This window comes from Oncorhynchus mykiss, chromosome 9 (genome assembly GCF_013265735.2).
Source record: "Oncorhynchus mykiss isolate Arlee chromosome 9, USDA_OmykA_1.1, whole genome shotgun sequence".
Classification (NCBI taxonomy): domain Eukaryota; kingdom Metazoa; phylum Chordata; class Actinopteri; order Salmoniformes; family Salmonidae; genus Oncorhynchus; species Oncorhynchus mykiss.
In genome coordinates this window covers 67,491,110-67,518,544 of record NC_048573.1, presented here as the reverse complement: position 1 = coordinate 67,518,544, position 27,435 = coordinate 67,491,110, and the positions used below count along the sequence as shown (strand labels likewise).

The window sequence follows — 27,435 nt, the reverse complement described above, 5'->3', positions numbered from 1 at the left end:
TGTAGATACATGATAAATATACATAAGCGTTGTAGATGACAGTGTGCAAGTTTGTGCTTTGATAATGTGCTTTGATGTGCTCTGATTCATATATGTTTGATTCCTCTGTGTCACTATATAACACCTACAAAAAACAGTTAGCTACGGAAACACAATACAAAACAGACCAGGGAAAAAAACAAGTTATCAAGCAAGCGAAAGCGAGCAATATATGCCGTTAAGAGATCAATGGAACGCAGACTGCGGGGAAACAACAAGGATACCATCTAAAAACACATTCTAAAAATCAGATTATACAAAGTGGATATTCTTCACATCTGTCAAGATCTTTGTGTTCTAACAGGCCCACAATGTGGTTGCTACTGTTTTCGCTGCATAATATTTAGAAATAGTCCTTTTCGTGATTATAAAAAAGTCTGTTAAATGCTAATTTCTGTTCGTAGAAGCTGGTAGCGTAGCTAGCATATAGAAATCGGTGGTGGTCCTTGAAGCCGTTTTTAAGTGTAAATCAGTTGATTAGTGATGATGACATGAACCTGCATTGGGGTTGACATCCATACAAGCATTTTAATGTGATTTTCACTCCAAAATAGTGTCAAATACACATATAAATAATAGCCTAAATGTAGGCTAATTTTTAATGGAGGGCTATGAGGAGATTCTGAATGGCGTTGACATGGGATTTTGGTCGAGTTGGATTGGTCTCTTTACCACATCTATAAAGAAAGAGAAAGGTAAGGTCATTACATAGTGTGTACCAGCCCAGGTGCCTGAACACATGTGAATACAATGGTTACAGAATATTGTAGTGACGGAAGACACTGTGACCTATTCCACACTATGCTACAGTCACTAATAAGCATTACATTACACTTGTTGTTTCAGCATGTGAACTGAACCAACCCATCTGTGTCTGGAGACAGTTTGGGTTGTACCTACACTACTGTTCAAAAGTTTGGGGTCACTTAGAAATGTCCTTGTTTTTGAAAGAAAAGCAAATTTTTTTGTCCATTAAAATAACATCAAAATTATCCGAAATACATTGTAGACATTGTTAATGTTGTGAATGACTACTGTAGCTGGAGAAGGCTGATTTTTTAAAATTGAATATCTACATAGACGTTACAGAGGCCCATGTACTTGTCCTCCTCTACTTGTCCTCTACTTGTCCTCTTGCTCAGTTGTGCACCGGGGCCTCCCACTCCTCTTTCTATTCTGGTTAGAGACAGTTTGCGCTGTTCTGTGAAGGGAGTAGTACACAGCGTTGTACGAGATCTTCAGTTTCTTGCCAATTTCTCACATGGAGTAGCCTTAATTTCTCAGAACAAGAATAGACTGAAGAGTTTCAGAATCATTTTCTTTGTTTGAGCCTGTAATCGAACCCACAAATGCTGATGCTCCAGATACTCAACTGGGCTAATGAAGGCCAATTTTATTGCTTCTTTAATCAGAACAACAGTTTTCAGCTGTGCTAACATAATTGCAAAAGGGTTTTCTAATGATAAATTAGCCTTTTAAAATTATAAACTTGGATTAGCTGACACAACGTGCCATAGCAACACAGGAGTGATAGTTGGTGATAATGGGCCTCTGTACACCTATGTAGATATTCCATAAAATATCTGCCGTTTCCAGCTACTATAGTAATTTACAACATTAACAATGTCTACACTGTATTTCTGATCAATTTCATGTTATTTTAATGGACAAAAAAATGTGCTTTTCTTTCAAAAACAAGGACATTTCTAAGTGACCCCAAACTTTTGAACAGTAGTGTAACTGTTTAGGTGGTACCGCTAAGTGGTTTTGAGTGCTGCTAGGGAGGGTTCGGGTGGGGGTGTAAGGGTAGTGTTTTGTCCAGGACAAGATGACGGTCCGGTTGCAGTGACGAGACGCATCACGCCACGCTGGGAGTAGTCAAGGCACTCTGGGAGGACTCTCCAGCAGGGGGCAGCGTGGGGGTCCGTCTTCGTTAGGGTCTCTCTCTCTCTCTCTCTCTCTCTCTCTCTCTCTCTCTCTCTCTCTCAGATACAAGCTGCCCTGCCCCCCTGTTGCCCTCCTTCCCTCTCTCCAGAATAGAGAGGGGCGGGCCTGTGGAGATGGTGCCTATCCAGACAGGAATTCCTTGCCAACCCCTGCTCCCCCTGTGACCCCCGGTGACCTCTAAATTCTGACCCCTTACATCTGACCCACAGCAGTGGCTGTTCCTTTTAGAATCAAATAGAGTAGAATAGAATAGAACAGAGAACAGAGAAAAGGGTTAGGGAGGGATAGTGAGGGGGTCCTACTCACCCAGACCTGTGGTAGCTAAGGAGTGATCATTCTATTAACTCTTGAGTCTCGGAGAACTGCAAACACAGAAAGACAAGGATGAATGAGAGAATAGCTAACAGCAGAATGACAACAGGTCCAGGAACAGATTATTTAGTGGCGTTCAAGTACTTATTTTTTTCCCGTTACAGTCGCTCTGCACAATTGACAATCTCAGGAAGCACAGCACAACGGCAAACAACACAACCTGGAACTATTGGTCATCACACACCACGCCGAGAGGAGCTCACCTGTTGGCTGGAGTTAGCGGAGGGCGGGGTGACCTCGCTCTGGTCCAATAGGGGGTTGAGGGGGGCGGAGCAGGGCAGGTGAGTGGCGCGCCAGTAGATGTCCAGGTATTCTGCTAGGTGTTCACATGCATCTTCCAGCTGGTTCTCATCCAGGATCACATCAAACATCTCCTGAGAGATGAGATGTTAACACAATGTCAAAAACTAAATGGTAAGCCTCAAGGGAATGCTATTAACAGCCCTATCAGCTGAGTGTAAGCCTACCGTTATGCTGGACAGACAGAGTAACGTAGATTGTTGTACAAATAAAAGTATTAGTATTATTTTCATTACATACGGGTGGACACTGTGCTAGTTTGTCCCCTGCCATCATCTGTACATTGAGGTGTTTACTTTGAGATTTCCCCCGAGATTTAATGAGCCTCTGAAGAACCTGGGAGAGAAGAGAAAATAATGAACTTGCTGGCTGACTTGCTGGCTGGCTGACTGACTAACTGGCCGGCTGAATGACTGACTGGCTGGCTGGCTGAATGACTGACTAACTGGCTGGCTGGCTGGCTGGCTGGCTGACTAACTGGCTGGCTGGCTGGCTGGCTGAATGACTAACTGATTGACTGACTGACTGGCTGGCTGAATGACTGGCTGGCAGGCTGGCTGACTAACTGGCTGGCTTAATGACTGACTGGCTGGCTGACTAACTGCCTGGCTGGCTGAATGACTGGCTGGATGGATAACTGGCTGGCTGACTAACAGGCTGGCTGAATGACTGACTGGCTGAATGGCTGACTGACTATATGGCTGGCTGGCTGGCTGGCTGAATGACTGACTGTCTGACTGGCTGGAAGGCTGGCTGACTAACTGGCTGGCTTAATGACTGACTGGCTGGCTGACTAACAGCCTGGCTGAATGACTGGCTGGATGGATAACTGGCTGACTGGCTGGCCGGCTGAATGACTGACTGGCTGGCTGGCTGACTGACTACATGGCTGACTGGCTGGCTGGCTGGCAGACTGACTGACTGGCTGGCTGACTGGCTGAATGACTGACTGGCTGAATGACTGACTAACTGGCTGACTGACTAACTGGTTAGCTGGCTGACTGACTGACTAACTGACTGGCTGACTGACTAACTGGCTGACTGGCTGACTGACTGACTAACTGGCTGACTGGCTGGCTGACTGACTAACTGGCTGACTGACTGGCTGACTGACTAACTGGCTGACTGGCTGACTGACTGACTGGCTGGCTGGCTCGCTGACTGACTAACTGGCTGGCTGACTGACTGGCTGTCTCGCTGACTGACTAACTGGCTGACTGGCTGACTAACCGTGTACTGGTAGTGGATCAGTTCTTACCTTTGGAGAGGACACCTTAACGTAAATGATGATAGGAGCCAGGGATGTTTTGAGGAGCTGTGCTGGGTGGTTGATAGTGTCTGCGTCCAGAACTACGAGCTGTAGAGTCTTAGCCAGCTCAAAAATCCTCTCAATCTCACTCTGGACCTCAGCTACCACCCCAACACACAGAGAGACAGAGAGAGAGAGAGGGCTGAGTACAGAGAAAGTGTGATCTGTCCTTAGTCATATACAGATGTTGGAACTTAATTTGAGACAGTTTGCTACAGCAGGAAAATAATCCTAAAGCAACAGGAAATGTGAATTATTATGTGGATTATAATTTATGGCCCTGTTTCTAGGGGTTGAGGAATTTTTCATAAGGGAAAATCAAGCCTGAAAAATCAAAGTGGAAATTACAAACTTCAGAAGCCTTTTTAAATCTCAAATACACAAGTTTTACATTTCCTTATTACACGAAAGTTCTGCAACAGTATGATCAAATGAAGATTCTACACCTGTAGTACATCTATCAACATAGCAGTCTAAACCATGTACTCAGGACTGACAGAGGGTTATTACACACCCTAAATGAAGATGAAAAACAAACAAATGTCTACATTAAAGATGCAGGACAAGTCCTCCTGTTCTTACCAAGACTGGAGCGTGTGTTGGACCTCTCCATGATAGCCTTCTTGTTCAATACAGACCTTTTGGCCAATGACAGATCAGCAGTCACCCGCGTGATAGAGATTCTAAAAACATAGATAGTTAGATGGATGGATGGATTCCATTTTTTTTTTACAATTAAAGAATACAATTCCAGCCAGACAAGCGGATACACTGCATTCAAAATCATAAAGGATTTTTACAAAACAGTTGTAACACTTATTCCATCGTGGTTCTGGCTGTACCCACCTTCCATCAAACCTGTGTTTCAGGAAGTCAAACAGGGCCTTCTGCATCATGTCTGTTACCTGGGAGACAGAGGGGAGTGTGATGATTGGTTAGGAACAGAGAGAACACTGATCCCTGTGTTGAATCTCTCTCTTTCTCTCCGTCTCTCTGTCTGTCTGTCTCTCTCTCTCTCTCTGTCTGTCTCTCTCTCTCTCTCTCCTCCTCTCTCTCTCTCTCTCTCTCCTCCTCTCTCTCTCACCCCCCCATCTCTCTAACTTCTCCTCTCCCTGTCTCCACATGTCTCCCCTGCTTCCTCCCTCTCTGAAATACTTAGAAAGTGAAGGAACACAAATCTGTATGGTGTATTAAATAAGGACAGAACTTCGTGTGTAGTCTGACTGGCTGTGGCGCTTAGAGAGAGATGTTAGTTTGACTGGCTGTGGAGCTTAGAGAGAGATGTTAGTCTGACTGGCTGTGGGGCTTAGAGAGAGATGTTAGGGGATATAGGGGATACAACCAAGCACTCCTCCTGCTTCTGCTCTCCTGCTGTCTCTGGGAGAGAGTGAGAGTGAGAGAGAAAGAGAGAGTGAGAGAGTCAGAGAGTCAGAGAGAGGCTGATGTATGCCTCTGGAGCATCCACAAAACACATTTCACCAGAGAAATGCATAAATATTTCATAGACACACAAAACAAACTGCTTGTCTCTGTCTGCATCCACACAGGAGAGAGAGAGAGAATGTTGAAGCATGGAGAGATTTGATTCAATTATTTTTTTTTATTTTTTTTTATTTTTTATTTTACCTTTATTTAACCAGGCAAGTCAGTTAAGAACAAATTCTTATTTTCAATGACGGCCTGGGAACAGTGGGTTAACTGCCTGTTCAGGGGCAGAACGACAGATTTGTACCTTGTCAGCTCGTGGGTTTGAACTCACAACCTTCCGGTTACTAGTCCAACGCTCTAACCACTAGGCTACCCTGCCGCCCCAATTATAAGCCTTATTGTTGTGCAGATTTGTTTGTTGGGCTAAAAAGCTCAATACAGTCATATTGATGACAGTACCATCTTATATCCCATTCCTGACATAACCTACACATCATCTACTCTATATATTGTGCATGTACATCAGGCTGGGATTGTGAGTGGGCAGTACATATTCTTACTGTATCATAATGTATTCTCATTTTGGCTCCCGAGTGGAGCAGTGGTCTAAGGCACTGCATCTCAGTGATTGAGGTGTCACTACAGACACCCTGGTTCGAATCCAGGCTGTATCACAACTGGCCGTGATTGGGAGTCCCATAGGGTGGCGCACAATTGGCCCAGTGTCGTCCGAGTTTGGCCAGTGTAGGCTGTCATTGTAAATAAGAATTTGTTATTAACTGAATTGCCTAGTTACATTAAATTAAATAAAAAATCTTAATGGGCCAATAAAATCTTAAAGCTTAATGGGCCAAGGAAGGTGTGGTGCGTGTGTGTGTGCGTATCGACCAGCCTCTCACCTCATAGCCTTTCAGTGACGGCCCCACCAACACCACCGGCCTCATGGAAGGAACAACATCATAGGGTGGGAGATGCTCTGTCTGCAGGGGAGACACACACTGGGCTTGAAACGGGCCAACACACACTGGGCTTGGAACGGGCCAACACACACTGGGCTTGGAACGGGCCAACACACACTGGGCTTGGAACGGGCCAACACACACTGGGCTTGGAACGGGCCAACACACACTGGGCTTGGAACGGGCCAACACACACTGGGCTTGAAACGGGCCAACACACACTGGGCTTGGAACGGGCCAACACACACTGGGCTTGGAACGGGCCAACACACACTGGGCTTGGAACGGGCCAACACACACTGGGCTTGGAACGGGCCAACACACACTGGGCTTGGAACGGGCCAACACACACTGGGCTTGAAACGGGCCAACACACATTGGGTTTGGAACAGGCCAACACACACTGGGCTTGGAACGGGCCAAGACCGACTTTGGAGCATAACTAGAACCCTGAGTTTTACTATGTTTTTAGTAAGGCCCTGGTCAGATCATGTAGTTAGGGATAACTCTGGGCCCTAAGCGTAACCCTCAAGTCATTGAGATTAGAATCTACCAGTGTCATCAACTAAGAGCAAAACAGTTTGTAGTAGAGAGTATTTTATGACACAGCTATTCTTAATTCTAGCTCTGATACATAGTAGAATCATCTGCATTACAAACATACCTGCTTCTGCTTCTGTTTGGCTTGTAAAAACAAGAGAAAACACATTTAGCATGAAAGCTAATATGGAAGTCTATCTATGGAGAGCAGATGGTGTAGTGTCTGAAGACAGGATATCCTGTAGCAACCTTCCAGACCCTTTCGTACTCATCCAGTAAAATGCAACAACACCGTCAGGGTTGGAATCAGATTTTCAGCATCCTTCCTGAATTGACTCAATTGAAATGGAGTTGACCTCAACTCTGAATGCTGTGCATTTGGTTGATTGCTCTGAGTTTTAGGCTGGGTTTCTGTAAAGCACTTTGTGACAACTGCTGATGTAAAAAAGAGCTCTATCAAATAAATACGATTGATTGATTGATTATGGATTAACATGCTTTGCTACATAATGAAAAGCAATTGATTCTGGTATGAGGGGGAAGGACGAGGTCAGTCACCCAACAGCTGTCACTCACCTGCACTAGGTGGTGTGGATCTCCAACCCGACGATGAGTTCGCCGCTTTCCTGCAGGACAACAACACGGTGCCGATGAGCAAGACGAGGATTCAAGGACTATACAAGTACCTTACCTCTCCTTGAATCATCTCCATGAACCCTCCCCTTGCATCCTTATGATACTCAAGGAATCGTTTAAAAGTCCTTGTTGAAGTTTTGAGGAGGCAGGGAGAGGATTGTAGATGACGACACAGGGAATAGAGGAAAGACTACTGAGAAAGAGACTCGGGATGTAGCAGGGAGAGACGATGAACCCTGACCTCTGGGCCTGTTTCTGTTCCTGTTTGATCCGCATGGCCTCCAGTTTCACCGGGCTGGGGATGAAAGTTATGTCTGCCCCTTCCTTCACCAGCCGACCAATCCACCAGTCATTGCTGTATTTCTGCAAAGAGACAAAAATGGATTCCAGTCAAGTCCAAATGAAACTGTTGGCACTGCTGTTTCGACAATATGGCAGCAGTGGTAGTAACCGCCGTGATAGAGATGCCTGTGGTTGTCACTGCTGTTTCGACAGTATGGCAGCAGTGGTAGTAACCGCCGTGATAGAGATGCCTGTGGTTGTCATGGCCATACATATTGTGAACGTGTAAGGACTGGGTTCCAATAGCTACTGTTTAAGATAACTGCAACAACTAAAGAAATGTCATTCTAGTGGTGATGGTGAGGACGTGATAGTGATCATTGATAATGACGCCTACTGAACTCCTCTCACCTCTTTTATGTGTAGAAAATCTTTGGTTTCAAAGTTGATAGCAGCACCTTGGACAGGACAGTCAGCATCTAGAGCACCACAGTAGCTCACGTTGGTCTTCACTGCAAATGCTACGGGTTTTGACTGGGGAGGACAGACAGATACATAAAACAGTGTTTACGAAAGGATGCATTGACCTGACAATATCCCATCCTATGGTGGACTTTCCTTGGGTCTCTTCTTGGCTCTCTGGACCTGACTAAACACTGCTTTATTTTTATATTCAACCTTTATTTTACCAGGTAAATTGCCTGAGAACAAGTTCACATTTACAGATGTAGGATCTTAATTTGATCACTTTTTTGTTGCTGAGAATTGTCCGGCGCAAACTTGTAATGTATTCAAGGTTTTAAAAGGCTTCAAAAGTTTGTAATTTCCCATTTAAAATGTCCAACACTCATTATAATCCACATAATAATTCACAGTTCCTGTTGCTGCAGGATTATTTTCCTGCTGTAGCAAACTGGCTCAAATTAAGATCCTACATCTGTTCGACCTGAGGAATAGTTGCAGGGGAGAAAAGAGGTTGAAGAAGTGTTGCTCACCATAGCTCTCTCCATCTACAGTTTGGCCTGATTAAACTCCTGTTTACGTAAACAAGCTAATTAACTAACTAAACTCCTGACTCTACTAACCCTGGCTCTCTAGGCCTGACTATCGGGTGAAGGAGAGGTTGCCTTCTTTGGCTCTCTCTCTCAGCTGCAGTTGTGTCTGGCACTCGACTTCAAACCAGACTTATTCCTGACTAAGGGCTCGATTAAATTCATAGTGCTGATGATCAGCACTCCAGTGTGATTTAAACGTAAACGTAAAATCCAGATTGAGCTGAGATACTGTAGGTAGCGTTTACTGTGAGTGCAGTCTCCGCGAATGCGAGAACATTGCCTATAAATGTATAGCATGTTGGCTCTCTCCAACTGACTAGGGATTAGAAGCCAGGTTACCTACCTTGGCTCTCTCCAGCTGCAGTTGGGCCTGGCGCTCGGCTTCTAGCCGAGACGCCTCCGGGTCGTCCTCCAGGGACACGTCGGAATCTGAGGGTCTACTAGTGTAGGAATCAGCTGAACCCTAGAGAGAGAAAGAGAGAGAGATAGAGAGAGAGAGAGAACAGAGAACAGAACAGAAGGTTTACAAAGAAATTATGCTAAGACTCCATGTTTTCAAATTATCAACCAAGATGATATCAGTCTAAATAACTTGCTACTTGATCTAAAAACACCTACTAAAGCCAAATCCAAGCTCTCAAAGTAGCCCATTGCGTCACTGAGTTGATAACCTGTCTGGCCTGGGCCTGGCCCTGGACCCATGTGACCTGTCTGGCCTGGCCCTGGACCCATGTGACCTGTCTGGCCTGGCCCTGGACCCATGTGACCTGTCTGGCCTGGCCCTGGACCCATGTGACCTGTCTGGCCTTGCCCTGGACCCATGTGACCTGTCTGGCCTGGCCCTGGACCCATGTGACCTGTCTGGCCTGGCCCTGGACCCATGTGACCTGTCTGGCCTTGCCCTGGACCCATGTGACCTGTCTGGCCTGGCCCTGGACCCATGTGACCTGTCTGGCCTTGCCCTGGACCCATGTGACCTGCGTAGCTACTGCCAGTTCCAGTTCATGTTAAGTTCCTGTAGTGCTTTCCAACGCAGTCGTGTCTGAGGAGCGTGTGTGTGAGGTGAAGACTGCAACAACATACATCTACTAATGTTCCTCTGTCTATAAACAGTGAGATGCTGCCACACCATGCTTTAACTTCCCATCTAAACAGTATTATCAGGTTCATATCACCCACCAACATTCAGTCACCACACAATATGCTGCTCTTAGATGGTGCATAGATGGTGTGATGGTGCATAGATGGTGTGATGGTGCATAGATGGTGTGATGGTGCATAGACGGTGTGATGGTGCATAGATGGTGTGTCCGTTGTTCCGTTTTCTTGTGTATTTATTGGTGTGTTTTCTATTGGTTGGTGTAATAACTTTTCCCTCTGGGGGAGTAATAAAGTACTATCTTATCTCAGCCATAACTTTAGAGACATGAACAGGATAACCAGGGTAGGTATCAAGTTAAGCCATTCAAATACCTCAACACCTTCTGAAAGAAACCTGGGAAGAGCATCACATCTATAGCAGAAGACATTGATTCCCTCATCAAATTGGCTCACTGTCAGCTAAACCTGTCATGGGTAAAAATAGATCTGCCCCTCGGCCCCTCCTCAGTCAGTCTGAAACCCAGTGTGCTGTACACTCACCGTCACCGTCACCATCCTTCAATCCCCCCATCTCTTCTCATTCCCAGCTGACCCACACACACACACGAGAGGAAGACTGACTCCCCCCATGCCAGACTGATACACACCCACACACCACTGCCAAATATAGCTCAATAACAACGGCACAGTGGCAGGCAGTAGCCTCTCTACCCTTCCCTCCCTTTCTCCTCTCCCAATTTTTTTTGTCAGTCTCGATCCAGAGCCCAGATTTTTTCACCCCCACTCACCTTCTTTCCCCCCTCCCTTCTCCCCCCCCCCCTCCCCCCATCCTAAACACACCAGGCTGGAACCAGCGATCCAGAGACCAGTGTGGATATAATTTAAATATCAAAGCGAGCCGGAGGGGCTTGGATCTTAAGATACTTCCGCAACAGGAAGAAACAAAGCTGAATTAACAAGGAAGTTCAGTTTGGTTAATAGTGCTGCGGATGGGAACAATACATAACAGACTGAGTTTTAACATATCATCTATAATTGTATGTTAAACGCTTTATAACTGGTAATAAGTAACTATGAGACTTTATAATGCCTTATAATAATGATTATTAGTGTTGCGGATGAGAGTGACTAATACACTAAATTCTTGTGTTATACACATGCCTTTCTGCTTATAGTAATTCCCTCCGTCTATACGCCATCCTGTAGGCTTAGTTAATTAATTATTGATATCCACTGAGCCGAAGCGCCTCTAGACTTTTGGGCCCCCCCCCCCCCCTCCACCTTGAGGGTAAAACATTGTTGGAAGACTATTTTTGAGTAAAGTTACTATTATTACTCATCTCTGTGTCCTGCGCCTGACTCCGCCTTACCCACATCACCTAGACTCTGACAGAAACAAGCACCAAAACCATGATGGCTCCAGAGGGTTAAATAGGGAAATAATTAAAACGTAATGGGGACCAGGTGTGTACAATACAGACAAAACAAATGGAAAAATAAATGTAGATCGGTGGAGGCTAGAAAGCCAGTGACATTGTGACATGGCTAGACTACTTTACCTAACAATCTAAAACATGTCAGCTGACACGGGATAATTGAGTGGTTGTCAGTGACTGACATAACAAGTGTACAACTGATGATGGCTGATGCAGAACCAAATGTAGAAATTGCACCTGGTGTATTCCACTTTTCTCACTTTCAACAGTAATTTGGGACTGAGTTCCTTAAGAAAATGTTCTGCATAGAAGAGACATGGACATGTATATAGAAAAACACAGTAACCAAAACGCATGACGTCACATACTGTAGAAGGGATTCTTATAAGAGACCTTTATCCACTAACCATATCCATTCTGGGGCAAAAGGAGCACACTGAAAACTAGATGGAGATATGGTTCTTGCAGAAAAGAAGAAGGTAATCAATATAATGCTAGAGACCGACACTACTTCTACGTAATCAATCATGTTTAATCAATGTAGCAGTTTTAAATCAAATATCCTGTTATTCAAAAAAATAATAATCATGGCTCATGTCATGTTTATATGCCATCTGAGGGGCCCGACCTTGGTGTCTTAGAATATTCAGATTTTCACTTCTCCGCTCTGTGAATCTTAGCAGTACAAAACCTGTGGTTCGCTTTGCAGAGAACTATTTATTGTCAAACACTCAAACTGAGCTTTTAAAGATCACCTAAAAGACCTAGCTGCCAACCACAAAACACTGAGATCAGATCAATACACTCATATAATACTGGGAGAGACACAGGATCCTAGAAGGGGATGACATTCAGAGAGATGGTCATATGTATATGATTGCCATAGCCTGAGGGCCATCCCATGACCTTTAATTCCCTGAAGAATTCACATTGTATGTAACTTAATAGTAATACATAGTGGAACCCTCATCATAGTATTTACATTGTATATAACTGGCAGTATGTAACGAATCTCCTCTTCGTCGGAGGAAGAGTAAGAAGGATCGGACCAATATGCAGCGTGGTACGTGTCCATGTTGATATTTATTAACACGGAACACAAAAAACAAAATAACAAGGAGAATGAACGAAAACGATACAGTTCTGTCTGGTGAAGAAAATGAGACAGAAAACAATCACCCACAACTAAAATGGAGAAAACAGGCTACCTAAGTATGATTCTCAATCAGAGACAACGAACGACACCTGCCTCTGATTGAGAACCATACTAGGCCAAACACATAAACACAACATAGAAAAAAGAACATAGACTACCCACCCCAGCTCACGCCCTGACCAAACTGACACAAATACATAATAAAGGAACTAAGGTCAGAACGTGACACAGTAATACATAGTAGAACCATCATCATAGTATTTACATTGTATATAACTGACTGTAATACATAGTGGAACCATCATGTTGTTGTTGTTTATTTTATTATACATTCTTTCTTTATTTTTTTATCTTATTTGTATTTGTTTAAATGTATCGACCAAAGAGGCCACAATATAACAGCAGTAGTGTTGTACCTGTATACATGATTATATGTACTATTATTAGTATTACTGGAATGAGCTGGATTTCATTACCATCATTGCATTGTACTGTATTTACTGAAATGGTAGTAGTATAGATATTAGAGATAGTAATGCTACTAGTGGTAATGGTGGTAGTAGAGATATTAGAGATAGTAATGCTACTAGTGGTAATGGTAGTAGTAGAGATATTAGAGATAGTAATGCTACTAGTGGTAATGGTAGTAGTATAGATATTAGAGATAGTAATGCTACTAGTGGTAATGGTGGTAGTATGGATATTAGAGATAGTAATGCTACTTGTGATAGTAGAGATATTAGAGGTAGTAATGCTACTAGTGGTAATGGTAGTAGTAGAGATATTAGAGATAGTAATGCTACTAGCGGTAGTAGCCAAAGAAAATAAGCACGAGGTAGTGACATACAGGTGCAGTAACATAGTCTGTCCAGCAGGTGGAGCTGTACACATTGCAGTCAGTCAGTGAGACAGGCTCTCTTAGTAACAGCATGTTATAATACCACTTTCCCCAAATAACAGTTCAGAAATACTCATGGCCTATTTCCATTCAGCCACTCACGGCCACTCAGTTTTCTGAAACCACATTTTTGTTGATTGAGATAACAAGTTTTAGTTTGAAAATGAATTGGTCATAAAAGCTATACATGATAAACAAAAGTAATATCTCTCAAGACATGCCATAGCACTCTCCAAGCTCATCATTAAACTCGAGACTGAACTCCGCCCTGTGCGGAGTTCAAAAGCTTCAAGTTCCTCGGTGTACACATCACGGACAAACTGAAATGGTCCACCCATACAGACAGTGTGGCGAAGAAGGCGCAATAGCGCCTCTTCAACCTCAGGAGGCTGAATACATTTGGCTTGTCACCTAAAACCTTCACAAACTTTTACAGATGCACAATTGAGAGCATCCTGCCGGGCTGTATCACCACCTGGTATGGAAACTGCTCCGCCCGCAACCGCAGGGCTCTCCAGAGGGTGGTGCGGTCTGCCCAACTCACCACTTGGGGCAAACTACCTGCCCTCCAAGACATCAACACCACCCGATGTCACAGGAAGGCCAAAAAGTTAATCAAGGACAACAACCACCTGAGCCACTGCCTGTTCACCCCGTTATCATCCAGAAGGCGAGGTCAGTACAGGTGCATCAAAGCAGGGACCGAGAGACTGAAAAACAGCTCCTATCTCAAGGCCATCAGACTGTTAAATAGCCATCACTAGCACAGAGAGGCTGCTTCCTATATACATAGACTAGATATCACTGGCCACTTTAATAAATGGAACACAAGTCACTTTAATAATGTCTATATATCTTGCATTACTCATCTTATATCTATCTATATACTGTCTCCTACTGTATCTTTTTCTATGCCACTCTGACATTGCTTGTCCGTATATTTTTGTATTCTTAATTCCATTCCTTTACTAGATGTGTGTGTATTGGGTATATGTTGTGTAATTGTCAGATATTACTTGTTAGATATTACTGCACTGCCGGAGCTAGAAGCGCAAGCATTTCTCTACACCCACAGTAACATCTGCTAATCATGCGTATGTGACCAATACAATTTGATTTGATTTGTTGTACTATTCTATATCTTTTAACCGAATTGAAACCATTTCATAATTTCCAAACTCAGTATTAACCACAAGAATCTGAAGCAAGATAGAAACATGCAAAGTACAAAGTGGAGCAACAAAGTCCAGGGAGGTAAGATGAAAAGACAGGCCGTTCCTGTGTATCTGAGGGGGGAGGGGAGGGGGGACAAAAGGAGGGAGGAAGAGAGGGAGGGGGAATGCTGACGAAGTGAGTGAACAAGAATAGACTTTTTGCTGAGGTAGGTAGAGCACGTGGAAAACATGAGGAAGGGTTGAGCACAAATGAGAGGAGAGAAGGCGAGCTACCAGAGGAGGAGAGAGGAAGGAGGAGAAGAGCATTGGAGCATTAGATTAGATGAAAGGTACCAGATTGGGGGGACAGAGAGCAGATGGAAATACACACAGGTGGACTGACCCTGAAACAGACACATAGACTGAGTCACGGACAAAGGCAGAGAGAGAGAAAGAGACAGAGAGCAACACAATACCTTATTACCAATTAGTCCTGTAGCGCTCGAGTCGGACATGCTTCTACTGCTGCCTGCTCTCTCTTCCCCTCCATCTCACACATGCAGAACCCCCTCCTGGTGGAACTGTGTTTAGAACCCCTCCCTTTACATTACTCATATTCCCATTGTTTACAACACATCTTCCTCTATATAATAACACTCTATAATCTCTATATGATAACTCAATATGATAACTGTCTATGTGATGACGCTCTGTCATAACTCTCTATGTGATAACTGTCTATGTGATTACTCTCTGTGATAAATGTCAATGTGATAACTCTCTATGTGATACATGTCTATGTGATAACTGTCTACGTCATAACTCTCTATGTGATAAATGTCAATGTGATAACTCTCTATGTGATACATGTCTATGTGATAACTGTCTACGTCATAACTCTCTATGTGATAAATGTCAATGTGATAACTCTCTATGTGATAACTCTCTATGTGATAACAGTCTATGTGATACCTCTCTATATGATAACTCTCTATATGATAGCTCTCTAAATGATAACAGTCTATGTGATACCGCTCTATATGATAACTCTCTATGTAATAACTGTCTATTTAATAACTATATTTGTGATATCTGTCTATGTGATAACTCTCTATATGATAACTCTATATATGATAACTCTCTATATGATAACTCTCTATATGATAACTCTATATATGATAACTCTGTACATGTGATAACTGTCATGTACTGTCATGTTGTGTCTTGTTTCTGTCCTTTCCCTTCACCCTGTCTCCCTCTGCTGGTCGTTGTTAGGTTACCTTTTCTCCCCCTCTTTCCCCCAGCTGTGCCTTGTCTCCTCCTAACTACCTCGTCACCCCTTTTCCCACCTGTTCCCTTTTTCCCTCTGATTAGTCCTCTATATCTCTCTCTGTTTCTGCTCCTGTCTTTGTCGGATTCTTGTTTGTGTTGTTCATGCCTGAACCAGACTATCGTCATGTTTGCTGCAACCTTGTCCTGTCCTGTCGGAACCTGCCGGTCCATCTGAGCCTACGTTTTGTTTTGTTATTAAAGAAGCTCTGTTTACGTTAATTCGCTTTTGGGTCCTCATTCATGCACCGTAACAGAAGAATCCGACCAAGAATGGACCCAGCGACTTCGGATCCTCTCCACTCAGCCGTCGAGATCCAGGGAGCGATGCTAGGCAGACACAAGCAGGTATTGTCTGCTGCTCGACATGCCGTTGAGACCCTGGCCACCCAAGTCTCCAACCTCACAGAACAGGTTCACCATCTCCGCCTCGATCCGCCGGCCACTTCCAGGGCTTTCGAATCTCCGGAGCCCAGAATCAATAACCCGCCGTGTTACTCTGGGGAGCCCACTGAATGCCGCTCGTTCCTCACCCAGTGTGATATTGTGTTTTCTCTCCAGCCCAACACTTACTCCAGGAGCACTGCTCGTGTCGCCTACGTCATATCTCTCCTTACTGGACGGGCTCGTGAGTGGGGCACGGCAATCTGGGAGGCAAGGGCTGAGTGTACTAACCAGTATCAGGACTTTAAGGAGGAGATGATACGGGTTTTTGATCGATCTGTTTTTGGGGAGGAGGCTTCCAGGGCCCTGTCTTCCCTATGTCAGGGTAATCGATCCATAACAGACTACTCTATTGAGTTTCGCACTCTTGCTGCCTCCAGTGGCTGGAACGAGCCGGCTTTGCTCGCTCGTTTTCTGGAGGGTCTCCGCGCAGAGGTAAAGGATGAGATTCTCTCCCGGGAGGTTCCTTCCAGCGTGGATTCCTTGATTGAACTCGCTATTCGCATTGAGCGACGGGTTGATCTTCGTCACCGAGCTCGTGGAAAGGAGCTCGCGTTCTCCGTTGCCCCCCTCTCCGCATCACTACCATCTTCCTCTGCCGGCTCGGGTGCTGAGCCTATGCAGCTGGGAGGTATCCGCATCTCGACTAAGGAGAGGGAACGGAGAATCACCTACCGCCTCTGTCTCTATTGCGGTTCTGCTGGTCATTTTGTCACTTCATGTCCAGTAAAAGCCAGAGCTCATCAGTAAGCGGAGGGCTACTGGTGAGCGCTACTACTCCTGTCTCTCCTTCAAGATCCTGCACTACCTTGTCGGTCCATCTACGCTGGACCGGTTCGTCAGCTTCCTGCAGTGCCTTAATAGACTCTGGGGCGGAGGGCTGTTTTATGGACGAGACCTGGGCTCGGGAACATGACATTCCTCTCAGACAGTTAAGGGAGTCCACGGCCTTGTTCGCCCTGGATGGTAGTCCTCTCCCCAGGATTCAGCGTGAGACGCTACCTTTAACCCTCACTGTTTCTGGTAATCATAGCGAAACCATTTCTTTTTTAATTTTTCGTTCACCTTTTACACCTGTTGTTTTGGGCCATCCCTGGCTAGTTTGTCATAATCCTTCCATTAATTGGTCTAGTAATTCTATCCTCTCCTGGAACGTCTCTTGTCATGTGAAATGTTTAATGTCTGCTATCCCTCCTGTTTCCTCTGTCTCTTCTTCACAGGAGGAGCCTGGTGATTTGACAGGGGTGCCGGAGGAATATCACAATCTGCGCACGGTGTTCAGTCGGTCCAGGGCCACCTCTCTTCCTCCACACCGGTCATATGATTGTAGTATTGATCTCCTTCCGGGAACCACTCCCCCCCGGGGTAGACTATACTCTCTGTCGGCTCCCGAACGTAAGGCTCTCGAAGATTATTTGTCTGTAGCTCTTGCCGCCGGTACCATAGTCCCCTCCTCCTCTCCCGCCGGAGCGGGGTTTTTTTTTGTTAAGAAGGACGGGTCCCTGCGCCCCTGCATAGATTATCGAGGGCTGAATGACATAACAGTGAAGAATCGTTATCCGCTTCCTCTTATGTCTTCAGCCTTCGAGATCCTGCAGGGAGCCAGGTTTTTCACTAAGTTGGACCTTCGTAACGCTTACCATCTCGTGCGCATCAGGGAGGGGGACGAGTGGAAGACGGCGTTTAACACTCCGTTAGGGCACTTTGAATACCGGGTTCTTCCTTTCGGCCTCGCTAACGCTCCAGCTGTCTTTCAGGCATTAGTCAATGATGTCCTGAGAGACATGCTGAACATCTTTGTTTTCGTTTACCTTGACGATATCCTGATTTTTTCACCGTCACTCCAGATTCATGTTCAGCACGTTCGACGTGTCCTCCAGCGCCTTTTAGAGAATTGTCTTTTTGTGAAGGCTGAGAAGTGCTCTTTTCATGCCTCCTCCGTCACATTTCTCGGTTCTGTTATTTCCGCTGAAGGCATTAAGATGGATCCCGCTAAGGTCCAAGCTGTCATTGATTGGCCCGTCCCTAAGTCACGAGTCGAGTTGCAGCGCTTTCTCGGCTTCGCGAACTTCTATCGTCGCTTCATCCGTAATTTCGGTCAGGTGGCAGCCCCTCTCACAGCCCTCACTTCTGTCAAGACGTGCTTTAAGTGGTCCGTTTCCGCCCAGGGAGCTTTTGATCTCCTCAAGAATCGTTTTACATCCTCCCCTATCCTTGTTACACCTGACGTCTCTAGACAGTTCATTGTCGAGGTTGACGCGTCAGAGGTGGGCGTGGGAGCCATTCTTTCTCAGCGCTCCTTCTCTGACGACAAGGTCCACCCTTGCGCGTATTTTTCTCATCGCCTGTCGCCGTCGGAACGTAACTATGATGTGGGAAACCGCGAACTGCTCGCCATCCGCTTAGCCCTAGGCGAATGGCGACAGTGGTTGGAGGGGGCGACCGTTCCTTTTGTCGTTTGGACTGACCATAGGAACCTTGAGTACATCCGTTCTGCCAAACGACTTAATGCGCGTCAGGCGCGCTGGGCGCTGTTTTTCGCTCGTTTCGAGTTCGTGATTTCTTATCGTCCGGGCTCTAAGAACACCAAGCCTGATGCTTTATCTCGTCTCTTCAGTTCTTCAGTAGCCTCCACTGACCCCGAGGGGATTCTCCCTGAGGGGCGTGTTGTCGGGTTGACTGTCTGGGGAATTGAGAGGCAGGTAAAGCAAGCACTCACTCAAACTCCGTCGCCGCGCGCTTGTCCCAGGAACCTTCTTTTCGTTCCCGTTCCTACTCGTCTGGCCGTTCTTCAGTGGGCTCACTCTGCCAAGTTAGCCGGCCACCCTGGCGTTCGGGGTACGCTTGCTTCCATTCGCCAGCGCTTTTGGTGGCCCACCCGGGAGCATGACACGCGTCGCTTCGTGGCTGCTTGTTCGGTCTGCGCGCAGACTAAGTCCGGTAACTCTTCTCCTGCCGGCCGTCTCAGGCCGCTTCCCATTCCCTCTCGACCGTGGTCTCACATCGCCTTAGATTTTGTCACCGGACTGCCTTCGTCAGCGGGGAAGACTGTTATTCTTACGGTTGTCGACAGGTTCTCTAAGGCGGCTCATTTTATTCCCCTTGCTAAGCTTCCTTCTGCTAAAGAGACGGCACAAATCATCATCGAGAATGTTTTCAGAATTCATGGCCTTCCGTCAGACGTCGTTTCGGACAGAGGTCCGCAATTCACGTCTCAATTTTGGAGGGAGTTTTGCCGTTTGATTGGGGCTTCCGTCAGTCTCTCTTCCGGCTTTCACCCCCAGTCTAACGGTCAAGCAGAACGGGCCAATCAGACTATTGGTCGCATCTTACGCAGTCTTTCTTTTCGCAACCCTGCGTCTTGGTCAGAACAGCTCCCCTGGGCAGAATACGCCCACAACTCGCTTCCTTCGTCTGCGACCGGGCTATCTCCTTTTCAGAGTAGCCTCGGGTACCAGCCTCCGCTGTTCTCATCTCAGTTCGCCGAGTCCAGCGTCCCCTCCGCTCAGGCTTTTGTCCAACGTTGCGAGCGCACCTGGAAGAGGGTCAGGTCTGCACTTTGCCGTTATAGGGCGCAGACTGTGAGGGCTGCTAATAAGCGTAGAACTAAGAGTCCTAGATATTGTCGCGGTCAGAGAGTTTGGCTCTCCACTCAGAACCTTCCCCTTAAGACCACTTCTCGCAAGTTGACCCCGCGGTTCATTGGTCCGTTCCGTATTTCTCGGATCATTAATCCTGTCGCAGTTCGACTTCTTCTTCCGCGATATCTTCGTCGCGTCCACCCGGTCTTCCATGTCTCCTGTGTCAAGCCCGTTCTTCGCGCCCCCGCTCGTCTTCCCCCCCCCCCCCCCCCCCCATCCTTGTCGAGGGCGCACCCATCTACAGGGTCCGTAGGATTTTGGACATGCGTCCTCGGGGCCGTGGTCATCAGTACCTAGTAGATTGGGAGGGGTACGGTCCTGAGGAGAGGAGTTGGGTTCCCTCTCGGGACGTGCTGGACCGTGCGCTGATCGATGATTTCCTCCGTTGCCGCCAGGTTTCCTCCTCGAGTGCGCCAGGAGGCGCTCGGTGAGTGGGGGGGTACTGTCATGTACTGTCATGTTGTGTCTTGTTTCTGTCCTTTCCCTTCACCCTGTCTCCCTCTGCTGGTCGTTGTTAGGTTACCTTTTCTCCCCCTCTTTCCCCCAGCTGTGCCTTGTCTCCTCCTAACTACCTCGTCACCCCTTTTCCCACCTGTTCCCTTTTTCCCTCTGATTAGTCCTCTATATCTCTCTCTGTTTCTGCTCCTGTCTTTGTCGGATTCTTGTTTGTGTTGTTCATGCCTGAACCAGACTATCGTCATGTTTGCTGCAACCTTGTCCTGTCCTGTCGGAACCTGCCGGTCCATCTGAGCCTACGTTTTGTTTTGTTATTAAAGAAGCTCTGTTTACGTTAATTCGCTTTTGGGTCCTCATTCATGCACCGTAACAATAACACTCTATATAATAACTGTTTATATGATAACTCTCTATATGTTAACGCTCTATGTGATAACTCTCTATGTGTAACTGTTTATGCAATAACGCTCTATGTGATAACTGTCTATATGATAATGCTCTATATGATAACTTTCTATGTAATAACTGTCTATATGATTGCACTCTGTGATAACTCTCCATGTGATAACTCTCTATGTGATAAATGTCTATGTGATAACGCTCTGTGTGATAACTGTCCATGTGATAATGCTCTATGTGATAACACTCTATGTGATAACTCTCTATGTAATAACACTCTATGTGATAACTCTCTATATGATAGCTCTCTATATGATAACTGTCTATATGATAATACTCTACATGATAACTCTATGTGATAACTCTCTGAATGATAACAGTCTATGTGATACCTCTCTATATGATAACTCTCTATGTAATAACTGTGTATATTAACTATATATGTGATAACTGTCTATGTGATAACTCCCTATGTGATAATTGTCTGTGATAACTCTTTATATGATAACTCTATATATGATAACTCTATATATGATAACTCTATATGATAACTCTATATATGACAACTCTGCACACATGATAACTGTCTATATAATAACTGTCTGTAGGATAACTCTCTATATGTTAACACTCTATGTGATAACTCTCTATGTGTACCTGTCTATGCGATAACTCTCTATGTGATAACTGTCTACATGATAATGCTCTATGTGATAACTCTCTATGTGATAACTGTCCATATGATAATGCTCTATGTGATAACTCTCTATGTCATAACTGTCTATATGATAATGCTCTATGTGATAACTATCTATGTGATAACTGTCTATATTATCATGCTTTATGTGATAACTTTCTATGTAATAACTGTCTATATGATAATGCTCTATGTGATAACTCTCTATGTCATAACTGTCTATATGATAATGCTCTATGTGATAACTTTCTATGTAATAACTCTATGTGATAACTCTCTATGCGATAACTATCTATGTGATAACTCTAACCAACGCCAGTAGCAGAGAGTGGTTGGTATTCATGGGGGAACAAATAGTGGCTTAGCCTAACATGGCGCCTTATTCCTCATGAAGTGCATACCTTCCATAGTGTACTGTAGTGCACTAAATGTAGTGCCCTAGATAGGAAATAAGGGGCATTATCTATGGAATAGGGAATCGTTTCAGATTGGCCAACTGCATTCATTAGGCACAGAACCTCCATAACTAAACAAATAGGGCTAGGTGCTATGTAGCAAAATAACAGTTATATAGTAAAGACCAACAGAGAGATGAAGACTATAGTCCATAACAGCCATGATACATTTGCTTTATAGCTCTGCTAATTGGCTGTGTAGTTCACCATCCTTCATCGGCAAAGTGCTGAATTTACAATTCTACTACGGCGACAGCCTGGTCCTACCTCTATAGCTTCCAGCATCCCCTCTCTTACAGACACAGACACAGACACAGACAGAAAGCAGGGCAGGTTTCAGTGTGGATGCCCAGTGCTGCACCATTCTCTTGACAAAGAGGTGATGCATGGAGCTGTAGAGATGCAGGGGGTGAGTCAGCATCATGGAGCTATAGAGATGCAGGGGGTGAGTCAGCATCATGGAGCTATAGAGTTGCAGGGGGGGAGTCAGCATCATGGAACTATAGAGATGCAGGGGATGAGTCAGCATCATGGAGCTATAGAGTTGCAGGTGATGAGTCAGCATCATGGAACTATAGAGTTGCAGGGAGTGAGTCAGCATCATGGAGCTATAGAGATGCCGGGGTTGAGTCAGCATCATGGAGCTATAGAGATGCAGGGGGTGAGTCAACATCATGGAGCTATAGAGTATGGGATGAGTCAGCATCATGGAACTATAGAGTTGCAGGGGATGAGTCAACATCATGGAGCTATAGAGTTGCAGGGGGTGAGTCAGCATCATGGATCTATAGAGTATGGGATGAGTCAGCATCATGGAACTATAGAGTTGCAGGGGATGAGTCAGCATCATGGAGGTATAGAGTTGCAGGGGGTGAGTCAGCATCATGGAACTATAGAGCTGCAGGGGATGAGTCAGCATCATGGAGCTATAGAGATGCAGGGGATGAGTCAGCATCATGGAGCTATAGAGATGCAGGGGGTGAGTCAGCATCATGGGACTATAGAGTTGTAGGGGATGAGTCAGCATCATGGAGCTATAGAGATGCAGGGGATGAGTCCGCATCATGGAATTATAGAGATGCAGGGGACAAGTCAGCATCATGGAGCAATAGAGATGCAGGGGGTGAGTCAGCATCATGGAGCTATAGAGTTGCAGGGGATGAGTCAGCATCATGGAACTATAGAGTTGCAGGGGGTGAGTCAGCATCATGGAGCTATAGAGTTGCAGGGGATGAGTCAACATCATGGAGCTATAGAGATGCAGGGGATGAGTCAGCATCATGGAGCTATAGAGTTGCAGGGGATGAGTCAGCATCATGGAACTATAGAGATGCAGGGGACGAGTCAGCATCATGGAGCAATAGAGTTGCAGGGGATGAGTCAGCATCATGGAACTATAGAGTTGCAGAGGATGAGTCAGCATCATGGGACTATAGAGTTGTAGGGGATGAGTCAGCATCATGGAGCTATAGAGATGCAAGGGGTGAGTCAGCATCATGGAATTATAGAGTTGCAGGGGATGAGTCAGCATCATGGAGCAGTAGAGATGCAGGGGGTGAGTCAGCATCATGGAGCTATAGAGTTGCAGGGGATGAGTCAGCATCATGGAACTATAGAGTTGCAGGGGGTGAGTCAGCATCATGGAGCTATAGAGTTGCAGGGGATGAGTCAACATCATGGAGCTATAGAGATGCAGGGGATGAGTCAGCATCATGGAGCTATAGAGTTGCAGGGGATGAGTCAACATCATGGAACTATAGAGTTGCAGGGGATGAGTCAGCATCATGTAACTATAGAGATGCAGGGGACGAGTCAGCATCATGGAGCAATAGAGTTGCAGGGGATGAGTCAGCATCATGGAACTATAGAGTTGCAGGGGATGAGTCAGCATCATGTAACTATAGAGATGCAGGGGACGAGTCAGCATCATGGAGCTATAGAGTTGCAGGGGATGAGTCCGCATCATGGAGCTATAGCGATGCAGGGGACAAGTCAGCATCATGGAGCTATAGAGTTGCAGGGGATGAGTCAGCATCATGGAACTATAGAGTTGCAGGTGATGAGTCTGCATCATGGAGCTATAGCGATGCAGGGGATGAGTCAATATCATGGAACTATAGAGTTGCAGGGGATGAGTCAGCATCATGGAACTATAGAGATGCAGGGGATGAGTCAGCATCATGGAACTATAGAGATGCAGAGGACGAGTCAGCATTATGGAACTATAGAGATGCAGGGGATGAGTCAGCATCATGGAGCTATAGAGCTGCAGGGGATGAGTCAGCATCATGGAACTATAGAGTTGCAGGGGGTGAGTCAGCATCATGGAGCTATAGAGTTGCAGGGGATGAGTCAACATCATGGAGCTATAGAGATGCAGGGGATGAGTCAGCATCATGGAGCTATAGAGTTGCAGGGGATGAGTCAGCATCATGGAACTATAGAGATGCAGGGGACGAGTCAGCATCATGGAGCAATAGAGTTGCAGGGGATGAGTCAGCATCATGGAACTATAGAGTTGCAGAGGATGAGTCAGCATCATGGGACTATAGAGTTGTAGGGGATGAGTCAGCATCATGGAGCTATAGAGATGCAAGGGGTGAGTCAGCATCATGGAATTATAGAGTTGCAGGGGATGAGTCAGCATCATGGAGCAGTAGAGATGCAGGGGGTGAGTCAGCATCATGGAGCTATAGAGTTGCAGGGGATGAGTCAGCATCATGGAACTATAGAGTTGCAGGGGGTGAGTCAGCATCATGGAGCTATAGAGTTGCAGGGGATGAGTCAACATCATGGAGCTATAGAGATGCAGGGGATGAGTCAGCATCATGGAGCTATAGAGTTGCAGGGGATGAGTCAACATCATGGAACTATAGAGTTGCAGGGGATGAGTCAGCATCATGTAACTATAGAGATGCAGGGGACGAGTCAGCATCATGGAGCAATAGAGTTGCAGGGGATGAGTCAGCATCATGGAACTATAGAGTTGCAGGGGATGAGTCAGCATCATGTAACTATAGAGATGCAGGGGACGAGTCAGCATCATGGAGCTATAGAGTTGCAGGGGATGAGTCAGCATCATGGAACTATAGAGTTGCAGGGGATGAGTCCGCATCATGGAGCTATAGCGATGCAGGGGACAAGTCAGCATCATGGAGCTATAGAGTTGCAGGGGATGAGTCAGCATCATGGAACTATAGAGTTGCAGGTGATGAGTCTGCATCATGGAGCTATAGCGATGCAGGGGATGAGTCAATATCATGGAACTATAGAGTTGCAGGGGATGAGTCAGCATCATGGAACTATAGAGATGCAGGGGATGAGTCAGCATCATGGAACTATAGAGATGCAGAGGACGAGTCAGCATTATGGAACTATAGAGATGCAGGGGATGAGTCAGCATCATGGAGCTATAGAGCTGCAGGGGATGAGTCAGCATCATTGAACTATAGAGATGCAGGGGATGAGTCAGCATCATGGAGCTATAGAGATGCAGGGGATGAGTCATTATCATCCTATAGTGAGAGATGTACATTTATGTTACACAGTTATTTAGCAGACGCTCTTAACCAGAGCGATTTACCGGAGTGGGTGGAAACATTTTTGTCAGTTATCAGTTGCAGCCTTCATCCGCCATTCCAGATGGCACTCCTGTATCCGCATGGTCAGCCATTGAGGACTTTTGGCTTTGTAACTGGAGTTGTCCATCTCCTGGACTGGCTGCCCGCCAGGGTTTGAAAGCCCAGTCTAACCTACATTTTCTCTTAACCTTGGGTGCGGGCCCAGCCGAGCCCGGAACTTGCATGGGGCAGGGGTGTCACTCCCTGAGGTAGCACGCAAGGCAAAGTAACGCAAAGCAGAGCAGAGCAAGGCAGAGCAAGGCTGAGCAACACAAGGCAGAGAAGAGCATGGCAGAGCAACGCAAGACAGAGCAAAGCAAGACAGAGCAACACAAGGCAGAGCAGAGCAATCCAGAGCAACGCAAGGCAGAGCAGAGCAAGGCAGAGCAGAGCAGAGCAAGGCAGAGCAGAGCAAGGCAGAGCAAGGCAGAGCAACACAAGGCAGAGCAAGGCAGAGCAGAGCAAGGCAGAACAAGGCAGAGCAAGGCTGAGCAACACAAGGCAGAGAAGAGCATGGCAGAGCAACGCAAGACAGAGCAAAGCAAGACAGAGCAACACAAGGCAGAGCAGAGCAATCCAGAGCAACGCAAGGCAGAGCAGAGCAAGGCAGAGCAGAGCAAGGCAGAGCAGAGCAGAGCAAGGCAGAGCAGAGCAAGGCAGAGCAAGGCAGAGCAACACAAGGCAGAGCAAGGCAGAGCAGAGCAAGGCAGAGCAACACAAGGCAGAGCAGAGCAAGGCAGAGCCACACAAGGCAGAGCAGAGCATGGCAGAGCAGAGCAACACAAGGCAGAGCAGAGCATGGCAGAGCAGAGCAAGGCAGAGCAATGCAAGACAGAGCAGAGCAAGGCAGAGCAATGCAAGACAGAGCAGAGCAAGGCAGAGCAATGCAAGACAGAGCAGAGCAAGGCAGAGCAACACAAGACAGAGCAGAGCAAGACAGAGCAACACAAGGCAGAGCAGAGCAATCCAGAGCAACGCAAGGCAGAGCAGAGCAAGGCAGAGCAGAGCAGAGCAAGGCAGAGCAGAGCAAGGCAGAGCAAGGCAGAGCAACACAAGGCAGAGCAAGGCAGAGCAGAGCAAGGCAGAACAAGGCAGAGCAAGGCTGAGCAACACAAGGCAGAGAAGAGCATGGCAGAGCAACGCAAGACAGAGCAAAGCAAGACAGAGCAACACAAGGCAGAGCAGAGCAATCCAGAGCAACGCAAGGCAGAGCAGAGCAAGGCAGAGCAGAGCAAGGCAGAGCAGAGCAGAGCAAGGCAGAGCAGAGCAAGGCAGAGCAACACAAGGCAGAGCAAGGCAGAGCAGAGCAAGGCAGAGCAACACAAGGCAGAGCAGAGCAAGGCAGAGCCACACAAGGCAGAGCAGAGCATGGCAGAGCAGAGCAACACAAGGCAGAGCAGAGCATGGCAGAGCAGAGCAAGGCAGAGCAATGCAAGACAGAGCAGAGCAAGGCAGAGCAATGCAAGACAGAGCAGAGCAAGGCAGAGCAATGCAAGACAGAGCAGAGCAAGGCAGAGCAACACAAGACAGAGCAGAGCAAGGCAGAGCAACACAAGGCAGAGCAGAGCATGGCAGAGCAGAGCAAGGCAGAGCAACACAAGACAAGCATGCGGACGCACGAGCGCAAACACACACACAGACAAACACACACACAGACAAACACACCAGCTCTGTTGTTCCTGGCCTTGACCAAGTTCTATTAGAGGCTAAAGCTCAGCCTGTAAGCTATCCCACTAAGGCTGCCCCAGGCACTGAGGACCCTACTTTAGATGGGCCATTAAC

The 27,435-nt window shown here is 46.3% G+C and overlaps 1 protein-coding gene across 2 annotated transcripts in view; it reads right to left on the bottom strand.

The window, feature by feature from the left end:
- Positions 1 to 547: 547 nt before the first annotated feature.
- The window catches only part of LOC110532726 (voltage-dependent L-type calcium channel subunit beta-4), a 37,646-nt gene continuing 10,758 nt past the window's right edge, over positions 548 to 27,435 (bottom strand). Inside the window, exons 2-13 of one of the 2 annotated variants that reach the window (XM_036988785.1) lie at positions 9,211 to 9,330; positions 8,224 to 8,346; positions 7,772 to 7,893; positions 7,471 to 7,520; positions 6,295 to 6,375; positions 4,814 to 4,872; positions 4,550 to 4,650; positions 3,917 to 4,068; positions 2,899 to 2,994; positions 2,562 to 2,732; positions 2,293 to 2,348; positions 548 to 716 (exon numbers count right to left, since the gene is read on the bottom strand). In XM_036988785.1, coding sequence (XP_036844680.1) covers positions 2,319 to 2,348; positions 2,562 to 2,732; positions 2,899 to 2,994; positions 3,917 to 4,068; positions 4,550 to 4,650; positions 4,814 to 4,872; positions 6,295 to 6,339 — 654 coding nt within the window. In that variant the 5' untranslated portion in view covers positions 6,340 to 6,375; positions 7,471 to 7,520; positions 7,772 to 7,893; positions 8,224 to 8,346; positions 9,211 to 9,330 and the 3' untranslated portion in view covers positions 548 to 716; positions 2,293 to 2,318. Of the gene's footprint in view, positions 717 to 1,762; positions 2,349 to 2,561; positions 2,733 to 2,898; positions 2,995 to 3,916; positions 4,069 to 4,549; positions 4,651 to 4,813; positions 4,873 to 6,294; positions 6,376 to 7,018; positions 7,039 to 7,470; positions 7,521 to 7,771; positions 7,894 to 8,223; positions 8,347 to 9,210; positions 9,331 to 27,435 lie in introns of those variants that run through there. The other variant, XM_021616836.2, reaches the window with a different exon arrangement.